General features: G+C 41.8%; 2 protein-coding genes across 3 annotated transcripts in view; both read left to right on the forward strand.

Moving 5' to 3' along the window:
• On the forward strand, positions 1 to 21474 carry LOC132329918 (lipase member M-like). Its single transcript, XM_059851563.1, has 11 exons — positions 1 to 769; positions 7574 to 7685; positions 9077 to 9194; positions 9876 to 10074; positions 10581 to 10690; positions 11402 to 11538; positions 12031 to 12177; positions 13181 to 13252; positions 14765 to 14836; positions 15973 to 19240; positions 19892 to 21474. The coding sequence occupies exons 2-10, from the start codon at positions 7647 to 7649 to the stop codon at positions 16204 to 16206; spliced, it is 1128 nt and encodes a 375-aa protein (XP_059707546.1). The 5' UTR covers positions 1 to 769; positions 7574 to 7646; the 3' UTR covers positions 16207 to 19240; positions 19892 to 21474.
• Positions 19101 to 24484, forward strand: part of LOC132329916 (lysosomal acid lipase/cholesteryl ester hydrolase-like) — a 12664-nt gene continuing 7280 nt past the window's right edge. For both annotated transcript variants that reach the window (XM_059851559.1, XM_059851560.1), the window contains exons 1-3: positions 19101 to 19240; positions 22497 to 22635; positions 23924 to 24038. In XM_059851559.1, the coding sequence (XP_059707542.1) occupies positions 22504 to 22635; positions 23924 to 24038 (247 nt within the window). In that variant the 5' untranslated portion in view covers positions 19101 to 19240; positions 22497 to 22503. The remainder of the gene's footprint in view (positions 19241 to 22496; positions 22636 to 23923; positions 24039 to 24484) is intronic.

Below are 24484 nucleotides of genomic sequence, written 5' to 3' on the forward strand. Positions count from 1 at the left end.
AGATTGCAGCTTAGAGACTGTTCAGACAAGTAGCAGGGACAGTTTGTGCACAAAATTCTCGTAATTGGAGGTGCCAGCTGAAGCACAGAGAGGAAGAAAAAGCCTTGGAGACCAGAACTACTTGAGAAGACTGGATAACAGTGATGAGGGGCCGAATGTCTCAGTTGTTAGATGTGGACACCAGACACTTTTTTCAAGGTGTCAGGATGACCTGAGCAAGACTGTGGGTACAACCAGTGCTGACTGATTTGGCTGGGCACTGCTGCAGCAGGGAGATGTCAGCCCAGCCTTGCCAGCTGAGGGACAGGGCACAGTGCAAGGGGTACAGAGCCAAAAAGTGGTGCTGCCAGGGCCAGCTCTTAGCTGGTACCCCTGAGTGCTGCTCTGTAGGGCTGCTGCCAGCTCAGACCAGAATCAGCCTGAGGATCACCGCACCACAGATTTTGGACAGCGAAGACCTGACTAGTTGTCCTGTTGGTTTTCAAAAGGAAAATACAAATTACCAGCTTTTCAGACCTGTTCTCTAATATTGGAGCTTCTCCCCTGCAGATTGACAGTCCCACCAGCAAAGAGGGACAGAGTGCTCTCTTACACAGACTTTGGGAATGGACTGCTTTTCAGATGGCCACTACTATCTGCTCCAGGGGAGTGAAACACCCACAAGACCCCTCTGCAAATGGATCTGCCTGCCCCAAGACCCTTCACAAAATGCTTCCAAAGCAAAGAGGTCATCCTGATCATCAAAAAGACATGGATTTCTTTTGGGATGGTAAGAATTATGCCCTTGTCTGATACTGTTTGTCTTAGTGTAAGAATACTCCTTTGTTTAATGAAAACGTTTGGTGTCTAATGCAACATTCAGTGGAGCAGAACTTGAAAGAGGTCCATAAGTTTCATTTGTTCCTCTGTGCAATGTTGTGGAACTATGTTGGCACTAACATTTTAGAAGTTGACTTCCTTCACGTAGCAAGAGTATGAAACATTTTGTTGACTTAAGTAAAATAGAACATGTAGGTTCTTCATTTGGTTTGGAAAGTATCACTTTGGGGTCAGCAGGAAAATTTTGTCCTTATAAGGGGAAGTTTCCATTGAAAACACAGACTATATCTGATGAGGAGCTTTGCTATTTAAAGTGCATTTCTATAGCTAAGGTTAAAATACTTTGATCATGTGATCTTGTTCCTTTTCCCTTACAAAATATTAAAACAATATTCTGCATCCTAAGTACAAAGTAATTACCTTAATTTTATCGTTACTGTATATTTTATTTTTCACCCTTTACAGTAGATTATTTCATGTGGGAAAATTAATGTTGATCCTCGGGGCAAACCATTAGTTTGTATTGATAGCTGTATCTTCACTTTTTAAAGATAGATTATCTGTGAGTCAGCAAAACCTTTGCTATTTTGAAAGAAATTCCTAATATGTATAAAGGTACAAGTGAAAAAATAAGTGTGTTACAATTCGGAAAGACAGGTCTATGATTATCTTACCTGCTGCCATAACAGAAGTTTCCAGCAGTGTGCCCTGGTGGCCAAGAAGATGGCCTGGTGGCCTGTATCAGGAACAGTGTGGCCAGCAGGAGCAGGGAGGTCACCCTTCCCCTGTACTTGGCACTGCTGAGGCCACCCCTTGAGTGCTGTGTCCAGCTCTGGCCCCTCAGGTTGGGAAGGACGTTGAGACGCTCAAGTGCGTCCAGAGGAGGCAACGAGGCTGGAGAGGGGCTGGGAGCACAAACCCTGTGAGGAACCGCTGAGGGACCTGGGGCTGTTCAGCCTGGAGAAAAGGAGCCTCAGAGGTGACCTTTTTACTCTCTACAGCTCCCTGAAAGGTGGCTGGAGTCAGGTGGGGGTTGGTCTCTTTCTCCAGGCAAACATTGGCAGAACCAGAGGTCACAGTCTCAAGCTGTGCCAAGGGAAATATGGGTTGGATGTTAGGAAAAAGTTTTTTACAGAAAGAGTGATAAAGTTCTGAAATGCTCTGCTCGGAGAGGTGGTAGAGTCACCATCCCTGGATGTGTTTAAAAAGATACTGGATATGGCATTCACTGCCATGGCTTAGTTGAGGTGTTAGGGCATGGATGGGACTCAATGATCTTGAAGGTCTCTTCCAAACTAGTGATTATGTGTGATTCTGTGTGAAGTTAGGAAGCTGGTTTTAATGCATGAAAAGAATGAAGAAACCATGATGGAGATGATTAGTAATGGAATTCATATTTGGTGAGAATTTTCCAGCAGACAGAAGGCAAGGAGAAAGGTGTTTGTAGGAAGAGACACCGCACACTCTGGGATGCTGCTAACTCATCCCCCACTCAACCCAGTTACAGGCATGCAAAAATCCCAGTTTGAATGGAGGACAGAGGTTTAGTGGCACTGTCTCTAACCTCCCCAGCACCTTCCTTCTTTCCCAGAGCAAACACCTCTTACTTTAATTCTTAGGATTAAGAAAAACCAAAGCCCCTCTGCCCACAGTCCCTTTGACCCCTATAAATAGCTGGGTAGGTCCTGCTGATGGCAGCACAAAGCTGACCAGAGACTTCTTCAGTCTGGGCTTGTCATGCTCACCAGGAGACTGCTGCACACTGAGCGCAAGGCCTGCACAGTGCTCCTACAGGTCCTAGTTTTTCTGCCAGAGGATCTCAATTCACACTCCCAAGACTTTCATTTAGCAACAAGAATAAGAGAAATAAAGCATATGTAATTTTCAGCTTTCCGCATGTGTTGGCAGATGTGTAAATTCCTGTCTTCTTTAAATATAGTTGATAGCATTGATGTCTGGTGACTGTGTGAGTGAAAAGATACTGCTCTATACATTGCTGCAAAATTAGAAGAAGGATTAAAAAACAATTCTGCAGATTGTGAGGCAAAACAATTTTAACAATGCAAAGCTCATAAATTGCAACACAGACTTCATCCACCCTCGGAGGTGAAGAAGTCCTGGCTTGCAGACATTTCACAAACTTCAGCATCAGCCAAAAAGTACTGTGGAAATAATTGCTCTTATAGCAAGTTATATCTCCCCTGGATAAGTTAACAGACAGGCTGGTGCTGAGCTTTTCATGTGGAAGCTGCCCCTTCTATAGGTGACTGGCACTTGAGCAGGAGGGCAACGCTGCCTGGGACATTTCCAGACAAGGCATCAGCAGTGTGAACAGCACAGCCAGGCATGCAGCCTTCTCTGTCCCTCATGAGCCCTTCCTTTTGACACTTCTTAGCTTACCTTTGTCACAGGAAAGATTCATAATTATCCAAGTGCCAGTGCAGAGCTACTCACCCATAACTTACAAATACTGTGCCACTCAGCCCAATACTGGTAAACCCCAAGCAAGTCCATTGACCTTAATGATGACCACCAGAAATATTTTTGCAGGCCTGACAGAGCTGAGAAGACTCTCTCCCCCAAGCAGTGCCTGATCTCCTAATGCTTTATGCTTCTGCACCTCTGTGTGTGTGTAGGGACTCCCCCGAGAGCAGTTCCTTTGCCGTTTGGAGGTGTAGGGTCCATTGCTGAATAGGGAGGGTCTGCCTTCACCCCCAAAATGTGCCTGTGCTGGGGGCCAACAGCACTCCAGCTGAGGCAACAGCATGGGGTGGGTAGATGAGGGCAGTTGTTGTATGCTGTGGGAACCAGGTATTGTCCCAGGGATTCAGTGGAGAGCTCACTACTAGACCCTGTGCTTAGTTCTCAGTGTTTTTCTCACTCTCAGGAAGTAACTGTTTACACCATTATGAGATGAAATGTTTTTAAAGCCATACGAGTGCACAAGGGGATCCTTCTGGTTTTGCTGCTATGTGTTCCCTTGGAGACTCCTGGATGGCAGCTTCCACAAAAACAAGTCTGTCTCTCAATAGAGCATACCTCCCCTTAAAGGCCCTCCTTAGCATACTTAAAATAGCCAAACATTTCTGATAACTACGTTCACTGGCTGCATGAAGAAGCCAAAAGGACATATTTGATCCATGATGAACTGCTATATTCAGCTGTATAAAAATATCTTCCATTCCTAAGTAATTTCCAGAGCCAGGTCCAATTCCTGCAGCAGGAGGGAATGGGGAGAGCAAAGAGTTTACAGAAAACACAAAAATCCTAGGGATTATATTCTGTACATTGATGGAGGTTTTATCCATAAAAAGCACTGGAAAGAGTTGAGGCTTCATAAACTGAGCACGTAGTGAACAATTTATATAAAGGCAGTTATTTATACAAGGGCACCTAGACTGACCAGTTTAAAGTTCATTTACATATGACCACACTTGTGAAGATGCAGCTACAACTCTGACAGCAACATCTCAACCTTTAAGCATTTCCACTGAATTCCACACCTGATTATAGTGTGAGTAACTTCCCCTGAAACCTGATAATTTATGACAGAGTGTGCGTGTCTGGTATTGAAATAATCAGCCCAACACTAACCCTAGTTCACCTGCTTTGCCCCTCTCAAACACTCACTTTAAACACATACTGCCTGCAATGACTTTATCCAGTCATTTGCTATTATGCCATGTGTATGCAATGTTTTAGTGAGTTTTTTGTTATTGGAGCATTGTTTTGCATTAAAGAATGAAGCTGTCTTTGTTCACAGTGAGTTAATAGCACATCTTAATGACTTAGAATAGCATGAGCTACTCAAAGGCAAGTACACATTTAAACAATTCACTCCTGAATTTCTTGTCGAGCTTCCAAAGACACTGAGACTTTAGAAAGGCAGAAACCTGCTTTTGTTACAGGAAAGATGAAAGAACTTGGAGTATATAAAGGAAATAATGAGAAGATTCAAAAACATCCCATCCCGTGCGTAGAATCAATATTTGAAAACACTCCATGTTCTAAACCAGCTCTTTGAAAATCATTTCCTCTCCTTATTCGCTGCCAGAAACTGAACTCAGATGTTTCTATTTCTCTTTGAAAGTCTGATAACAAGTTTTGCAGGAACAGGTCTTCTCCTGAGATTGTCTTTCATATTTCTTTCTGATCTGTAAATACTAAAGAAAATAACTTCTGAGGATATATTGAATATTTCTGATCCTAACCACAGGCAGTACTGCAAGGAGAAACATGCAAGCTATAATATAAATAGAAATATCAAATCCTGCTCGAAACTTTGGTCAATGTTCATCTCAGTGTTTAAGATGATCTGTTCTATGTGGATGAACATTATTTGTGAGACAGAAAGAATATTTGAAGGAATAAAAATTGGGAACTGAACAAGAAAGAATAATTATCTTCAGGATTTAAAAATACTTGGAACATGCTGAATGAAAAACCCACCAACTTTATACCAGGGTACACAAGTGGAAAAAAAAAGGTCCTCACTCATACTTCTGCACAGCTTGTATTGCTGTAGGGAGGAGTGTTCCACTCATGGTGGAACACAGCTGCACAGGGCTTGTCCTCCACAAAAAGAGGAGACTTAAAAAGATCACTGTCCTGAATACCTTAAAAAGGACATGAGTCCACACAGATTACAGAAAAGCCTTCTAGTTTCATAACTATTCATTTAGGGAATATCCATTCAAATCTATGCCCATTTAAGAGGTGGAAATATAAATGGAAGAAAATCTCCCAAAACCACTCCAGCAACAACATAGAATTATGGAGCAGCAACCAAATCAGTAAAAAAATAAAAGAAAAATATGTGCAGTAACATCTGTAGAGGTATCAGAGTTCCTTCCTTCCTTTTCAGATAACATGAGAAGCTGGAATTAGTAGGTTTTGGTAAAAAAGAAATTTGTTGCAGGTCTATTGACAATTTCATTAGGTATGATAAGGTATATCTTTGAATATATTTGTTTTCAAAATTCCTGATCCTTCTCTGCCACTCTACAGAGGCTGGTATTCTCCTTAAAAATCCAGCAATCTGTGATAGTAGAAGAGCCTTGTTATAGCTGTGGTGGCTAAGGAGCTGAATAGCATGAGGTTTGAGAATAAAAGGAGTCTCCCCTTTCTGGTTCTGCATAAGGGAAAAGCTGAAGTGATAGCAGAAGGAATGAGTAGTGAGAAAGAAACAGAGGCTTATTGTCAAGTTGCTGCATGATTGGGGGAAAAAACAGTGCATGACCATCCTTTCACTGCCAGCACCGCTTCCTAACAGCCAGGAATTGAGTTTTCATTCTTCTGTAGCTGCAGCTGCTCAGCCAAACACATGACTTTGGGCACAAGGTCAGTAATGCTTTGATTTATGTATGATCCAAAACTGGTGAAGCTTCATGGGAGCTGCAAAAGATGGTATGAAACCTGAGCTTGAGGAGTTATTTACTATTTGGGAACAAATGTATTTCGTGTGTTGTTTTGCTTGTAGGTAGGTGAAAGTATGGCATTTTCTCTCAAGATTCCTTGTGACTAAAGAGATTCAGGCCTGGCTCACCCAGCCTGAATTTAGTAACCCTGGGGTAGCTGAAGAGGTATGGGAATATGGCAAGTGAGAGAATCAGAAAGTGGTGACTTTAAACCAAAAGAAAGGGTGTCAGCTCAGTAAAACAAAGGTCTCTAAATGTCCCTTTTTCTACAAAAGGAGCTATGCATTTTCAACACACAGATTGTACCAGAATGCAGTGCTAGGCAGTTAGTGTATAAATTGTTGTTCTGTGAGAAGAAAAAAACAAGCTATTCATATTATTTGGGGGGGAAATAGTTTAAAAGTCTTCTTGAATAGAAAAACAATAAATGCAATAGATTTTTGGCTGAATCAGTCTGACTGAAAGATCTATCACAGGGACTACAGAAGTTTAGGTGTGGCCTCTGGGCGGTTGTACACTGTGGAGAAGATGCTTATGCAAACACTGCATTTTCTTTGAGCCAAGAGTATGTAGGTCTTCACAGACAGTGCTAAATGTGTGCCTCTAAACAGGATAGCTACCTCCCAGGGATTTTTTGTTCCTTTCTTGCTTAACAAAACTGGATCCTGGTCCCTGTAGCATTACATTTGGCAAAGTGTTCTTTTCCTCTATCCATCCTCATCCTATGGAGTGGATAAATTTTGTCATTAAGCAGGTTTGTATAAATTTTGAAAATATAAAGAACTGCTTTATTTAGGTTCCCAAGTTTTTAATTAAATGATAAATATTTAATTTTTTTATTTGGAATTGTTTTTACTTTTTTCCACTAATTATCCAACAACTTGGTTATCTCCTCTTTGAAATCTTCACTGTGACAATGACTGATTTATTTACGAGTTACCCAATAACTCTGTTTCACAGAGGTAACCAGAAATGTTTCCAAATTCACCTACAGATCAAATACATGGTATGGGAATGCAAGTGACCTACTTTTCAGAAAAATGAGTGAAATTCATTTCACCAGAAGCTTTGCTCCTTTTCTTGGATTCATTGAAACTTTTGCCTTGATCAAGAGCAGCATCCGCACCCAAACCTTAGCAGAGAGTCCAGGTCGCTCTCCAACACCCTCAGACAGGTGTTTGAAGTTAGCTTTGTTCCATTTAATTAACAAGTAGGGAGGACCAGACTGGCTCCATTCATTATTAGACAGCACTTTCCTCATCAGAAAAGTACAGAATCTCTCTGGATTGCAAGTGCAGAGAAGGACTACTGACAGATTAATATATTGGATTTTGCAGGGAGAAGATATGGCTGTTTGTTGCTGTGATATATTTATTTCAGGGAGTTGCTTATTCAGAAGAACTGAGAAGAATGAAGAGAGCTGTGGATCCTGAAGCTTTTATGAGTATTGTAAGTTGGTTGATGTGTCACTATAGGACACGAAAGAACACAAGCACACACCTCTGTTCTCAAGGTGAAGAGAAAAGGGGAAGTTTATTTTCTGACTCTAATATTTATAGTTTTCCAAAAGTGACAGTGGATTGGAGGGTGACAGTGCCACCTCTCCAATGACACTGGACAAACTAACAGTCTATCAAATTTCTCCTCCTCTATAAAAGAATACAAAACATTGAGTTATTTACAGAAAGTGTATGAGAAAGTTCACTACAAAAATGTCAACATCAAAATCAAGGTGACATTGATGGAGTGACTTGAGGATGGAGGGTATGCATGACTAACAGCAGAGGGGTTCCTAAGTGTTAGAAATAACAGGGTGGATAAGCTGCCTTTATTTAACCTATCCTCTCCAGTTATTGTATGTACTACTGCTTTCTCTTCTATTCTCTTCTGCCTGCATGTGTAACAGCCCATCTTTTCTCTGGTAGAAATTAAAACGAATAGTAGATCTCCAGACCTGTTTTCCTTTTAAATATCGTTTACCAGCTTGCTATTGCTGGCACTGCCTGCTTGTCTGAAAGAATGACTATCTGGAATGTCAACATTTCATCAGCAATGAAGTCTGTAAACAACTAGTGGTGACCAGCAGAGACCAGAAATGGCCAGCTTTTCAGAAAAACACCTCTTGCCAAGGAGGCTTGTGTAGGTCTTTCATTGTTTGTTAAAATCTTGGAGGTTCTGTCCTGCAAGGCAAAACATACTGAGTAATTCTCTGAGTGCAAGTTATAAAAACCAAAACTCTTTTGTAACAAAACAGATGGAACGTTTCAGGTCAAAACTAATATTTACTTCAGAGCTTAAGATGGGCTGTTCTAGTTTCCCTTGCAACTGTGCAAATGCCTGATCTTTTTTTTTTTTTCCATAATGTAGTCAGCTTTTCAGCAGTGCTCACTGCATCTATGCTGTTCAGCAAACCACAATTGTGAAGCTGTCTGGATTCCTCTGAAAGTAGTTTTAATAAGCTAATCCCAGGCTGTATCAAAATCAGAAGCATTGCACCCACACAGCTCCTTGTCTCTGCCACACACCTCAGCTCATAAAGTCCTGCATTGAGCTTATAGGGATTATTATATCACCAGAATGCAAGAGCTTGTAGTGATTGTATGGCAGGAGTGTAATAGAGGTTTTATATGACATATTTTAATTGGGTAGTAAAGCCCTAGATACAATATAAAGAAAAAAGGAAATTTGTTGTTGCTTTAGGGTTACATACATTCAGATGCTTAATGTATGTAAGTTAAATCCCCAGCTGTACCTGCTTTCTAACATTTCTTCATTGTGACTGTCTAAAAATATATGAAATGGACTTGTGCAAACACATGCATTTGTACCTTCTCTCCTAGAATGAGCTCATTACTTACAAAGGGTACCCCAGTGAGGAGTATGAAGTGATGACAGAAGATGGCTATACCATTACCATTAACAGAATCCCTTATGGTACTCAGAATCAAGGAAGCCCAGGTACAGTTATTTAATATGACACAACACCAGTCTAGATAAGGCATATTCTCAAAAAAGACAACTCTTATTTTTAAAACATCCACCAAAGCTTGTATACATGAGTGAAATTTTAGCAGAGTTCTGGCTGCCCTGAACAACCTGCAAGATCAACAGAATTAATGACAAGCACTATTTATAATAAAAATCCACCATAATATTAAGCATATGCTTCCTAGTAAGAGTTGATAAGTAAAACTTTTTAAAAAATTAAAAATAGGATAAAGGTTGCCTAATCAACCTGTTTTGCAAAAGCTTTTCCAGCTTCTCATTTTGCTTTGCCTTTGCTTACACCTGGTTAGTATCAGTGTCTGATTCATATTTTGGGTAAAGGAAATTTCTGAAAACAATGCCACACCTTCATCTCCCTATCGATGTTTAGAATCTCCATCTGATGTGTCTGTCTGTACAAACAATGACCAGAGGGTGCCAAGTTAGTTTGCTGTTGTGTCAGACAGATCTTTCCATCAATTCTTTTAGAAGCTTAGAAGTTGTCTCTTACTGAAAGAGGGGTTTTATTCTTATGATTTGTTGATTCAGGAAAAAATCCCAGTATTGAATATGAAACAGCAGTGTCTCTGAACAACCAGGAACTGAAAAGATAAAAACAATTATAAACTGTTTTGCTTTTGCTTGATTTTTCAGCTTCAAGACCTGCTGTGTTTCTCCAGCATGGATTACTGGGAGATGCTCGTAATTGGGTCACAAACCTGCCCAACAACAGCTTGGGCTTCCTGCTAGCTGATGCTGGATTTGATGTTTGGATGGGAAATAGCAGAGGGAATCGCTGGTCAAGAAAACATCAGAAGTATTCCATTGATCAAGATGAATTCTGGGCTTTCAGGTAGACAGAACTACTGAAGGGGATATCCATTGCCCATCCTTACATATTTATTTCAGATGGCTGAATCAGGGATTTACATATGCTAATTTTTAATAAGCATTCTTTACATTTGCTTTTGCTGAGGTGCCCCTATAAAAACATGTGAACTGTAATAGTAAAGGACACAACTTAATTACTGCTTGATCAGGTTCTTCAAACTAGAGGCACAGCAGCAGAACGACTCAGAGGAACCTGCCCGGGCCACCTCCAAGCTGTTCCTCAGCCCTGGAACCAGTTTTAGCAGCTACTTAGAAACACTAGTGTGTGTAACACAATAATCCAAAAAAAATCTTGAGTAGTATCTTCCATACCCACTGCCAGAAAAACAAAGAACTTAGAACAATTGAATTATACTCTAAATCCGTCAGACTGTTTCTTTGCTGACAAGCTATTAATAAAAATGTGGATTCAATTTAATGTCTGGGTTTTGATTTATGCATGCCTCTCTTTAAATCTCCTGCCTGCAGTTTTGATGAGATGGCAAAGTTTGATCTTCCAGCAGCAATAAATTTCATTTTGGAGAAAACAGGACAGGAGAAGTTGTACTATATTGGCTATTCACAAGGTACTACCATTGGTAAGTTGCACACAAGAGAGGAATTCTTCCAGAAAACAGGAGTGAAATGTGATTTAAGATACTGAGTTACTGAATGTACTTGTAGTTTTGATTAACTCTTTGTAGTTGTGAAATACTGTGTTAGTATAAGCAATTTTCAACATGCAGGCATTTAAAATGTAATATAAAGATAATGAAGCGTAATGGAACAAATGCACTGCTGCTGGAAATCTGTCAACTAAGAATTAATCCAGAAAATGTTGTGGGTGGGCCAGGCAAATTGTTTTTATCCAAGATAAAAGGGTGTGCCCAACAGCAGCTGGTTAGTTCACCAAAATAAAGCAAACAGGAAGATGAGAGTACAGAAAGAGAAGCTGGCCAATTTGGACCAGATGTAGGCATGAAAAAAGAAAATACAAATTGGATTGACCAGAAGGAAAATGAATTTTCCTCCCAATAGTATAAGAAATACATGAAAGTACATCAGAAATATACATTATATTTAATCAAGTCTGGAAGAAAGCTGCAAAATACAGAAAGAAATTTCTCTGAATAGGGGAAATCTTCTACAAGCTGGTAACTTGTGGAAAGGAGGGATTTCATACAAATCTAGGTTGGACCATAGTCTCTCAACAACTTATAAATTGAAAGTGCAGAATGTATATTAATACTGAAAACAGTCTATTGTAAAGATATGGGGTTTTAACTCCTCTTTTTTTTTTTTTTTTCCAGCTTTCATTGCATTTTCAACAATGCCAGAACTGGCTCAAAAAATCAAATTCTACTTTGCATTGGCACCTGTCACTGCTATTAAGTATGCTAAAGGCCCAGCAACAAAACTCCTCTACCTTCCTGAGAAAATGCTCAGGGTGTGTGATACCTTGGTTTCCCCTGTTTAACCATATACTTGTTTGTTCAGCTCTTAAAATGGATAAATAGAAAGTATGGGGCTTTGTGAAGTCGACTCATTTGCATGTGGGCAGGTTTACCTTGTGGTGAGAGTTCAGACAGGGCAATAAGAAAAGCTTTCAGTCCAAGGCAACACTGCAGCACTGGGACAGGTCAGCCAGAGAGGTACAAAGATGCAGATCCTCAAAGGTTTCCAGGATTCCTTCAGGCAAAGCCGCTGATATAAAAGCTTAAACTATGAATTGGAGTTAATTTAACATATCTCTTCATTAAAAGTGATGTAACCCAGATTGAGTAATGCCCAAGCAGGCTGATGCAATGGAAAACCAAGTAATTTCTCACTTGTTTGTGGGAACATCATCTGACAAATGGAGAAAAGGCGAGTAGGAACCACTGAAATTGATGGAGAAGTGTATATATTCCCACATTATTGTTACCTTTGTATTTCACAGGGTATGCTTGGCAACAGAGAATTCCTTCCCCAGACGGAGTGTCTCACAAGGATAATGGCCCCTGTCTGCAGCCACCGAGCTTTTGCCAGGCTTTGTAGAAGTGTCTTCTTCAATCTGGGTGGCTGTAACCTGAAAAACATTGATGTGGTACGTATAACTTTTATCAGCTCTTTAATCTTATGCTCCTCAAATTCACCTTCTATCCTGTAGTGTGAATCCTGAATTTCTATTAGTACCACATTGCAGGCAATGGTCCCCACTGCTGGACAGCAGTATCTGCTGATTGCCCTATGTCTAGCAGGGAACCACTGCCTCTGCCCTCAGAAGAGCATCTGGCACCAGTTCTGCAGTTGAGAGCTGCTCAGAGGCCCCAGAATTCTGCAGTCTGCCTTCTGGCAGACCTCACCCAGGGCACCATATCCTAGTCCATACTGTGGCTACTGGTCTCATCAGAGATATTTCACATGCTGGCACACTGAAAAAGAAGAAATGAAGTCTACCTGCTACATGTTTTCACTTTGCCACACAGAAAGGAGCACACATATTCCTCCTTGTCCTCGTTCTCCAAGCCTTGGGCCATCAGGGTAGGAGAGTATTAGGACATACCTGGGCACCTCATGCTATGTCCAGCTGTAGGTCAGATCACCTGGGAGTCAAAATTTTGCTCTAGCATTTTTCAAAAAATGTCTCAGAAAGTGTTCACTGAGGAAGGATCCCACTGCAGTTTGCTAAGAATCCCCTGCGCTAGTAGGGTGTGTTTTATTTCAAATATTTGTGCATCCGTCAGGAAATTGCATTTCCCTTTGTTGTCCTATCCTGCAGTGATCCTCCCTCACACAGAGTGTGATACAGAATTCTGAAAAACACCACACAGATTGAGGTCTAAATTGCTTTCTATTCATTCCTTCTCACCTACAGATTCTTTTAGATTCCTAATCATCCTGGAAAACACTCTGGTTAGGGATTGCTCTTTCAGTGCTATACCTAATCTGACATACTGCCACATGTGAAGTAAATCTGAGGGAGTTTCCAATCATGCCACTGCAATTTCTGTTGGTTTAATTGATACGTGGCTTTGCTGTAGCATATCTTTTGATGTACATCTGCATAGAAGGGAAGACAAGAATGCTCACTGAATATTCTCTTTCAGAACCGAATCAACGTGTATATTGCCCAAACCTCTGCTGGAACTTCTGTGCAGAACATAGTCCACTGGAGTCAGGTATGAGAAATCCCCTGAAAGATAGGACAGGTACTCACCTTGAGCTGAGTAGAGAGATAAGAGATAACCAGCTGTGAAGACATTGCCAGCTTCTTGGAAACACATACAACTGGTGAATTGCAGCTGAAAAGTCAGTTCAGAACACTATTTTTCATTGCTCCATCTTTTGCCAGCAGGATAGAAATGCCCTGTGTGATCCAGCTACATTTAACGCCAACAATTTGAGTAAAAATATGTAGGCTGGAAGCTGTGTGTGCAGGTGTACACATCACTCTTCTAATTGTGTATCTGGTACCTTTTATAAATGATGTCCACAGTTTGTAGGGAGTTTACCTTAAATTAGTCATGTTTCCAATGCAGTGTCAAGAAATGAGCAGGATTTAGGCTGCCACATAAATTGTCACATTTTACTATTAAAACCCTTGTATAGAAACCCTCTCTTTCAAGGCTGTCAGCGTCTGGGCAGCAGTAGAACCATAAATAATAAATACTTTATTTAGTAGACTGGTTATATCCCTTACCTACAAGGTACTGCCACAGTAGCTCTTCAGCAGCAGTGCTGATGGGAGCTGCCTTTCTGTCTTTGTGCTCACACTCTGAGGATCCAAAAGCTCCCTTGGAGGAGCCCCTGCAGGAAGGCAGGTTTGCTAGCAGCACCACGGGCTCTGGAGCGGCGCTGGAAGCAGCTGTGAGCACACAAAACTTGCAGGAGTGCTTGTGCCTTTTTCAGCAAAGCAGACACACAGATATGTCCGAGTGACAACTGCACAGGCGCTTACTCAAAATAAAATTATACTTTTGGCTGTGAGATTGCATTAGATAGTAGGTTTGAATAAAGTACTTTTGTAACCATGACCTAGACCTTCTTCTGTAAAGAAAAAGGGTTACAAGAGCAGAGTGGGGGGAGTTCTGCAAATTGACTCAGATGTAATTCAGCATCTAACCACAGACTACAAGCATAAACATGCAGAAGTAATATTCCTAAGTCTTTGTTGTCCTTCCTGTTATTACAACCAAAGGAGCTAACAGAATTTCAGTATTAAGATTCTGCTAAAGATGTCTCTCAGAGTAGGAGCAACCCATGCTGTAGGTAAAGCCAAGAAGGGGATGAACTAAAAATAGTAATTTCTGTATTCAAAATAGAGTGGGAAGAGAAAATATAAGATGGAGCCATTCACAGAGCTGAGTGTTGGCAACATGACTGTAAGAATAGGACAAGGCAGTAGCACTGAGATGAACTTGCTGACAGCAGCTGTTAACAGCAGTTTTACAAACTTGAACAAATGGCCTGCAAGGACATCCTTGGGTCTGTCTGCAGAAGATGTGAATTTCTTTCATTATGACAAAAACATCTGACTCTTTTCACTTTTTGACACTTCTAATTAATTTACTATCAGCTCCTTCATAGCTCTTAGAAGAACTGTTGGGGCTTTAGATAGGAGTCAGGGAAAGAACTCACAAACTTCCCAAATGATGGCTTTACAACTACCCTTCTCTTGTTCATCCTCTTAGGAGGCCCGCTCAGGGAAGTTCCAAGCTTATGACTGGGGCAGTTCAAAGAAGAACATGGAAAAATACCAACAGGTATGCCTTGGTGAAGCAACTTTGGACAGCACAGAAACACACAGGAAGAGAGCAAGGACATAGTAGAAGACACATTTTCAGAATATAAGTAAATGAAAATATTATTGCTTTTCAGTTTGGAAGTCAACAAAGAAAGCATGCAAGCACTAGTGGCAATAATACATTTAATACAATTTAAAAACAAAGAGAGAGAGAGGAAGAGAAAACCTTTCTAATTGAATTATCAATATGAATAAGATGAAGTAAGGGCAGAAAAAATAGAAAGTCATTTTGAAAAAGAAAAGTACACAGAAAATAAAAAAACCATCTTGCCTACTCTTGTAACTGAAACAGGCGACAACATAAGGAGTAGGAAAACTGGAAAACTAACACCCCTAGATTCTGGAAGAGACAAAAGGACTTTGTCCTCAAGCAGACCCTGAGGATCACCTTTTCCATTCAACAATCTAATCCCATCCCTGACCCTCCCAGCCTTTAGGTTTCCACAGCAGCATGTCATTACAAGTTACATGTTTTAATGATGAATTGCATGAAACGCAGCTTCCTTTGGTTTGCTTTGAATTTACTTGCTCCTGGAAAGTCATGGCATGCCTTCTAGGTTTTGTGTTTGGCATAATTACTTGCAGTGCTCTGTCTTCATACCATTTGGGGTTGTATAAACCTTCTCCTGCCCTTGCTGTGGCGTCTCTTTCCCAAACACAGCAGTCCTAAGCTGCTTTCCCTCTCCTCCTACAGAAGCCATTCTATGATCCTTTTCTTCCTTGTGAACAAACATGTTATGTTTTCTCTCTAGCCCATGTCTCCTGGGACTGAGCAGTACTTCAAAAGGACCATGATGGGGGTTTATCCAGAGGCTTCTTGACATCTCTGTCTAGTTTCAGGTTCCTGCCCTAAGATTCCCACTTGAGAGAGCAAAGACCCAACAATAACTCTCTGTCAGCTCAGGAGATGTTTTACTTTTGGCTGTGCTATCAGCTGAGTAATCCCTGTGAGCACAGATAGAAAAGGCAAACAAGGGGACTTCCTTCCTCCTTGTTGTAGACACCTCTACTTGAAGCAGGGACAGAAGAAAGCCCCAGCTGAATGTTTTAAGTTGCTGTGCTCTCCTGGACACTCATTCCTGTACTATTTTCCAGACTACCCCTCCTCTCTACAACGTAGAAGAGATGACTGTACCAACAGCAGCATGGACTGGGGGACGAGACCTGCTCGCAGATCCCAAGGATGCAGCCATTTTACTGTCTAAAATCAAGAACCTTAGCTATCACAAGAAGATTCCTGAATGGGGACACCTCGATTTCATCTGGGGATTGGATGCACCTTTACATGTGTACAATGAAATTATTGACCTGATGCAGAAATATCCTTAACCCATAACCAGAAGCCTTACCTGACTCATTCAATAGCCCTTAGATTCACTAGGTGCAAAAACCCCCTTTTGTTGCATCTGGAGTCAGGGAAAGGGTTCCTCCTGCACACTACATGTCACTCCAATGCCTTTTGTGTCCTGATAGTGCACTTCATGTTTTCTGGCAACCTTGTGGATCTGTAACACTTTTTCAATTGATACATCTTCAATTCTGCAATAACTATACTTTGCTAATAGAAGACAGGGTTTGCTTCCAGCCTACACTCCTCTCTAGACTGTAACAGTAATGAAAGCACTTCCTTTCTCTGGATACATTCTGTGATTTCTAGATGTTTTCCATTCTTTATAGTATTGCTCAGTTTATTGGGCTGGCAGTTATTTAAAGGCATAGTGTAATCAAAATCTTATTCTAAGAGTTGTGGTATCGTATAATTTTATTATTAAGCAAGATTATTAAAGAAAAAAGTAAGTTCATACAAAAAAAAATCACCTCACTCCTGGAAAGAAGATGGTTTGTCTTTGTTTGAAACAGGAATGCTCCCTGTTTTCATGAGGAAGAGCAAGGGACACAAACAAACAGAAAACAGTGGCCAGTATCATGGTTCGAGCATGCACCTGGAAGCCGGGAAACTTGGCTTCAAGACCCACCCTGAAAAAGAGAAATCCTTGCTGATTCAATCTTAATCATTTTGGCAATGGTAGCACTTCCATGGGACCATTTATTTCAAAGTTACACCAGCAGAAACCTCACACCTCCTGCTGTTTCACATATAAGCTACTGGCTATCATAGAGCTAAGATGATCTAACCTTTGTCAAGGCTCTGAGCAGCCTCTTTGGAGTTTAAACACTAAAATGAAAAGTACCTAAACATTGTTAGAAAGAATTCATTATCTTCATCCCATGTAAATTTAGAGCACTTTGACCACTACTGTAAAGAGCTGCTTTCAAGACAGTGCTAAAGAATTATTCATCCTATTAATTCCTGCGGTAATTATGACTCTACCAATTTTGTTTCAAATAGGTAGTTGCTGCACAAAACCACTCAGCTGAAGGGTAACCTCTGTGGTTATTAGGTTACAGCATTATAGGTCACCATTCCTCCAAAACAAAGTTCCATTAGCTCCACTGTGGAAAGGAGCACTGTGCATTTAGGGGTTTCCTTTCAGCCTGACACCCTCATTCTCCTTTTCAATGAAATGTTAACATGGGCCAAGTCTGGGATCCTAGCCAGCACAGTGCAGCTGTTGCACTGGGACAGTTCACTGGTCACACTGTAAGACCAAAGGACCAATGTCTCACTCTGAGTGATGGTTCATTAGCCAAATAAATTAGCCATGGCTGTTACCGCTTCTGCACCTTTCCCTTCCAAGAGAAACAACAAGCCTTTCTCATCTCCTGAGCCACTGCTGAAGGCTGTCCTTTTTCCTTCTGTTTCACAAATGTAACAAGAGTTTGATCCAAACAAAACAGTGCCCATCCAGAAAAGGACATTCCTTCCATCAGATACAAATTCCTGGAGACAAATGCCCTTCAGAGAGTCAATCTTTCAACTAACTCACTGCTTGCAGGGAAAATGTATGAGGACATGAGACCTGCTTTATAAGTTTTCAATCCTTTCCATGCTAAAGGCAACAGCATCGTACCTGAGAATAGGCAGAGCATTCCATAAAGGCACCTAGGAAGGAGTTTGCAATTGTACAGCTATCATGACACCTGGGACACCATAGAGGAAGCAGAGAACTGAATTTTCTGGAAAATCAAGAAAAGTGGGTTGAGCAAACAGCATTAGACACATCACGGGGACTGTTGATCCCACCTTGGGACAGGAGAAGGGATGAGACATCATGCTGCAGAAGTCCTTCTGAGTGATCAATTTATGGTTTGATGATAGCTATTGTCACTTGTAGACATCAGAGAAGTCAAGTTATAGTGCTTTTCACTGAGAAATTATCAAACTACCTTTCCCACTATCCCAAACAATGTTCTTTACTTTGTATGTAAAGCAGGACTGTCACCAACATCCTGTTGTTTCACTTCTTTCCTTCCCCCAGTAGTTGAAGGCATCATACTGTGCAATGGTGCTCCCAAGAGCACATCCCTCTTGTCTGGTGCTCCTCTGAATGCTCATCAGTCCATGATGAAACTCAAGTTCTTCTGAAGACACTTGTGAGTTAATTGGGAGAACAGGTTGATCCTCATGTAGGAGGATTGTACTTAGTTTATAGCCCAGCTGCCCAAGGACATGGAACAAGTCCTTCTGCCCATGGTCATCGAGCCAATCTCAGTGAGGACTGAGCCCTCAGGCTGACTACAGCTAACTGAGCCGTTAAGCAAAGATCTCCAGATACCGTGTTTTCAGAGGTGATGAAAATAGCTTAGGATAAACAAGAACCCTTGTTTGTTCCCTCACTGGGAAAAAGGTTACATGTGTTCAAGCTTTCTTTTGCACTGGAGTGTGATTAATGCAGAATAAGGTGGGTTTCGTTAGTTGTGCTGCTCACTGGAAAACAAATTAGGTCAGTCTGCAATGTTAAAGTTAGCACAAAACAAATGAAAAGCAGTAGCAGAGACAGTGTTCTTGAGACACTATGTTGGGAAAGCTGAACACTTCCTCCTTTTCATCTTAAAAGATTACATCTGAAGCATCCCCTCAGTTGGGCAACAGTACAGATTAAGGTCTGCCACAGCCCAAGTGAACTGCAGCACCCAGGTCCCAGCTAAACATTCTAACCACTGATTTATAGGTAGTCTCTACACTCTCCTGCTCCATGGTGTATTTTGGGGTGGTGAGTTAAACCAGATCATCTTCTTCATCACAAAGATTTCCCCACTTCTTAAATGCTGCCAAATCAGCGCTTAAATACGCTCTGCAATACGTGCTGCCAACTCATGACACTCACAGCTGCTTCCCTGAAGAGCTCATTTTGTTTTGACTTCCTTTTATCGGAGCAGGTTTCTGCCAGTGAATCAGTCTGCTGGTGGAGACAGAGCAGTGACCGTGGCAGAAGACAGAAGCAGGGCAGTCAAAGCAGAGGTAAGTTACATGTACATACATGCTCATGGTCTCTTTCTCTGTTTCCTGTCTCCACGAAGATGTGCTGCCTTGCTTTTGTGCAGTTGGTTGAAAAAGTAAGCAGGGTTTTTCCTCTCATTTTTAAGTCTGTTGTGATGCACTGAAGTGCTTCTCTGCTTAACTAGAAGACACACAAATTTGACGTGCACAAAAAGGAAAAAAGGAGAAACTATTTAATTTTTTCCTACTTGTTTTTTTCCCTCTGAGAACAGGGGAATGAATGTGCAAGTATTGCAACAATGTGTAATCTGGATCTCCTGCTCCTTCTGTATAATGTGGGTGTATTTTATTAGTGAGTAAGGCAGCAAATTCTCATGCATGTTTTGTCACAGTTGCTCTTCTGGTTGGTGTGCCTATGCCTTACAGCTTCTATGAAGTAAACTTTAGGCTGTTTAAGGCACAAGGATAAAAGGACAAATTTCAGAATGGCTTGCATCTTAGCTTCACTAAATTTTAAAAGTACGTAGAGGAACTTTCAAGGGCATTTCTCTCTCTGATCTTTTTTCCATCTAAGCATATTCTTTTGTGATATTTTACCATGCTCAGTGGTTACTTATGACTTCATCTCACTAGATGAAAACAGCTGTTTGCGTCTCCTGTCTTTATTCCTAGAGTTTAAGGGAGCAGTGGCCTGACAAGGTTGATGCTACTTGGCCCCCTGCATCTGAGTAAAAGATGAATACCTGGAAGTCCATAAGCCATGCCAGCTAAGTCAGGTGCTCAGAGGGTGCATTGAGGAAAGTTTACCTTAACAAGAGGAATAATTAGCCTCTGCATTGCCTCAACTAATTTTGGTAGAGATGTGAAAACAAACTGAGATGCTAGCAGAACTTTTTCTTGCCAAATTGAGATTCCCAGTGCAGGGAGAGGCAGGCATATTTTGCTCCCACTAGAATAGAGTAAAACAACAGAGAGCAAAACAGAGTGTTGCACTGCCTGAGTATGTAGTTGTGAGGCTTCCTGTTTTGACAAAAAAAGTTAAGAAGTATTTGATATACAGAGGGAATTTAATGAAGTGTGTTTTCATGCCAAATTTAAAGTTCTGTGTGTTTCCAAATGATACCTCATTTCAACTGTTTGATGACTCATGAGGTTTGACTTCTTTAAATTTGTTCAGTCAAATTTAAAGGCCAAATTGAAGATCACTAAAAGTCAAAACATATTTTCCTTGTTTATCTCTCTCTCATCCAGCAAATTCTGTTCTTCTTCCTCATTACTTGATGGGGAATACTTCCTTATTTTCTCTTGATCTTGATATTGAACATTCCTGAGTACAAATAAATTTCACAGAGCACCATATCTCGTCATAACAGATGTCTTATGCTAGAAGCAGACTCAAGAAACATGTGGCTACATGAGAACCTCTGTTCATCATTAAAAATTGCATTCTCCATCTCTAATGCCTGGTTCCAAAAAAGACTTGTCTCCTGAGCCTGCTTAACTTCCTAACAAAAACTGTAAGACAGGAAATTCACTCACAAAACATGTATGGTATTGCTACTGTGAAGTTACATGGACTCTGAAATGCTGACAATCTCACTCTTGCTGACTGCTGCTGAACATAACACCAGGTTATGTTCAGCAGCAGCCAGCCTTTGCCTGCCTTCTCCCCAGCAAGGCTGAACCCTCTGGAGTTCCTGTCCTTTCCAGACAAACTGTCCTCAGGAACTGCTGCAACCCCAGTCTCAGAGCTGGACTTGGCAGATATTCAACAATTGCATCAAAAGTCCATTAAAGGATGGACAGGATGGTGAATACAAACACACCATGGTCATGAAAATGTGTCCTCTTCTTCTGAGGAAGCCCAGCCCGCAAGAGCAGTGGTGTCCCCAGCCACTCCTGGTGAGGCATTCTTACAAGTGCTGCAATGAGCTGAAACCTTACACTGCATTAAGTCCCATGGATTGTACTATTGAATATTTAGGTCTCCTGCCTGATCTTTATGGCTTTTATACACATGCAGAATGACTACTACTCTTCCCTTCACAGGTATCATTCTCTCCTCACACATTAAAGCACACCATAAAACAAAAATCTGATGTATGATGTGTGATGTGTCAGGCTTTTCCTGAATATATAAGTTCAGTACTGAGCTTCCTGGACCAATCTTTTTTTGTGCAAAAAAGTCTGGGAAGCTCAGAGAGAGCAGTGTTCCTGCACTCATTGGTCTGGATTCTAGAAAATAAAGACTAAATCTGGAAGCATATCTATTTTACATGCAGTTGGCATAAACTGGTACTAGATCAACTGCACTCTGCAATTTCTATTCAGAAATGCTAATCTGGAGCCATCCATCATCCCAGGAAAGTGCAAGGTCTCACTTCCTCATGACCAATACAAGATTTGCACTGTAGACAGCCATTTCTAAGAGGTATTGGAGATAGGCCCTTGGCAGCACAAAGGCAGTCTCAGGATCTGTTGGTCTCTCCTCACAGCTGCTGTCCTGGTGACCAAAAGGTAGGGCTGCCTAGGAACTGACTCATGGGCATTTTGGGGAGCCACATATGGTCACCTCGTTTGCTCTCTATTCTCAGAGGAACTGATTATGTTCTGGGGCACATCACCCTATGAGGGAAACACAAACTGGCACTGAACATGCAAGTATGTTGCCCAACATCCATTAAATCTTTTGACAGAGTGCCGGAATTATTCCTGACTCCTTCATGAGCCTCATTATCTGGTCCCTCCCCCCAGCACACCACTGACAGACACAAGAATAGCATTCAGTCCCAGAGGAAGTGAGGGCAAGCTAAAAGAGAGCCCATCCTGAGCCTCTTTCACCTCATTCCTGAGGAGACAGGAAACAAACAGTGCTTTCTTCTCCCTTCACCTCTCCTGCTGGCAGAAGGGTGGAGACAGATAAAGGTAGACAAGCTGGGTGATGGTCATCTCAGGTGATCATGCTTCTTTGTTAAGCTGCTAGGCTCGTGCCAAGAGCTGGCCCTGTCTGCCAACCCCAGTTCCCTTGTAATCTGCAGAGTGCTCAGGCATATTCATGCATGGTATCCCCAGGTGCTTTCTGCTCCTGTCCTGCAACCCTACCTGTTAAACAGGGGGAGTTTAAGACAGCCCATCCCCACACAGGTTCCTACTCTGGCAGCCCCTGGGGAACAGTTCTTAGGCAACCTTCAGGAGACTCTCCTCTCAGGTCCTCCTGTGGAATTCCACACCACTCTCTTCCTAACACAAACACCTCTGCATGTGCTCTTCCACACAGCCCCAAGATGTGGTGCCTCCTCATGCTGCTGTGCTCCCAAGGAGTTGCCTTTTCAGCAGGATTCACAGCAACCTCCACTGCAGGTGTTGACACAAGCCGCTGCAAGAAGAGTCGCAACCCGGAATGTTTCATGAATGTTGTAAGTTGGGTCACCTTCTTTCCTTTTCTAAAGCTTCTCTTCCAGTTGCACAACTAACACTCCTTGTCAGGAAAGCTGAGAATAGCCCCTTCTGCACCTCCTGTTTTCCAAGCCTGCTGTTTCCAAAACCACTGCCTTAGGGTCACTCCCACCATGAGGGCCAGCTCTGAATGTGCCAGGGACAGATGTACCTCATTGCATGAGGACAGACACACAGCACTGCAGTGGGGACTGCTGGCTGCTACCTTTGCTTCCAAGGCTAGGCAACTCCCCAGAACCTCCTGAGGGGCACTGGAGAGCCACACCATGTAATTTTGATCCCAGTGGCCAGACTCAGCCCTTGCCTGTGGACAGAGCACAGACTGCTGCTCCAGTCCATACTAAACTGAACAAGAGACTTTGCTGTCTGCATTTAGGATGAAGCCCAACAGATATATGATAAACGTGGAGCTGTGTCATGGCTCATGATACCTGTTTGCAATCAGCTTTCTCAACACATGTTGGTATTTCAGGCTACTGCGGAACGGGAGGAATGAAAACCTGGCAAGAGAACAAGGAACCTTCCAGCACTAGCCTGGAAGAAACCTTGATTTTCTATCCAAACAGTCCAGTCTGCCACAGAGAAAAATTCCTTTGCAGAGAAGGCAAAGACTGGTGTCTTATCTCAAGCGAAGCAAAGTGTTACCCTTCCATAACAAACTGTTTGCTCAGAACAGTGGTAAGGGAGGTTGAACCCCTTCTTCAGATTCTCTCAATGCAAACTAATCAAAGATGCCTTGCCCTGAGTCACCAAAGATTTCCTCAGAGCACATGCAAAATTAGGCGTAGGTGGTCCCATTAGTTCCTTTGACAAGATCTCCATCCTTGTTTGCTTTGCCTGCGTGACTTGCCTAACCACACTTCTCCAAGAAGGGACTCATTATGGACCATCCCCACAGCTACTGGCATTGTCTTATGCAGATATAGCTGCATATTTAATCTGTAGAAAGGTACAATTGCATAAGCCTTGCATAACATGACAAATACTCAGAAGGGAGCTGGTCACTCAGCACAGTTCTGCTTTGTCCTGTAACAGGGGGCTAAACACCAGACAACCACAACCTCTAAACAGGTCTGAAGAGGACTTTGCTTCATCTTTTTACAAGATCTGTAATGTTTCTTCTCAGCCATGTTCCCTGTGGCTGGGGCCTTGCACTACCATCAGCACATTCCACACCTGCACTGCTCATCTTGGTTATTCTCTAGAACAGGACAACTGGCAAATTAACACTCCTCTGGCTTTCCACAGAGTGAAATTATCAGATATCATGGATACCCCAGTGAGGAATACGAAGTTACAACAGAGGATGGATACATTCTTGCTGTTTACAGAATTCCTGCTGGGAGGAATGACCGAAATACAGGTTTGACAGTTACAGGACACAAGGAAGGTCTGAGAGGAGCCAACCCTTACATGGATTCCCCATCTTTCCCCTTTTCATGTGGAATGGCGTGTTCCATTCATTTCCATCTCCACAAGGGCACCTAGTCAGAAGTGTGACTCAAATCCTGAATCCATCTAACTCCACACATTCAGTGTCTCTGTCCTTATTTCAGACTTCCCTAGTAATTTTGTTACATCCAAGGGTTGGAAGTTTTTTTCCCTCAAATGGTCTGGCAAGCAGGCTCGTAAACAGGATTTGGGAAGGTTTTGCCTTAACAACACAAATCATACACATATAAAATAGTAGCCTGACAACAGAGCCTCTGAGGTTAGGGGTATGAATAATTCCCAGGCTTCTGAAAGACAGAAATACTCTTAAGGAAGGAGGAAAGAAATCAGGTTGTCAGTGAAAAGCAAATGCAATTC

The sequence above is a fragment of the Haemorhous mexicanus genome, chromosome 7 (assembly GCF_027477595.1).
Source record: "Haemorhous mexicanus isolate bHaeMex1 chromosome 7, bHaeMex1.pri, whole genome shotgun sequence".
NCBI lineage: Eukaryota > Metazoa > Chordata > Aves > Passeriformes > Fringillidae > Haemorhous > Haemorhous mexicanus.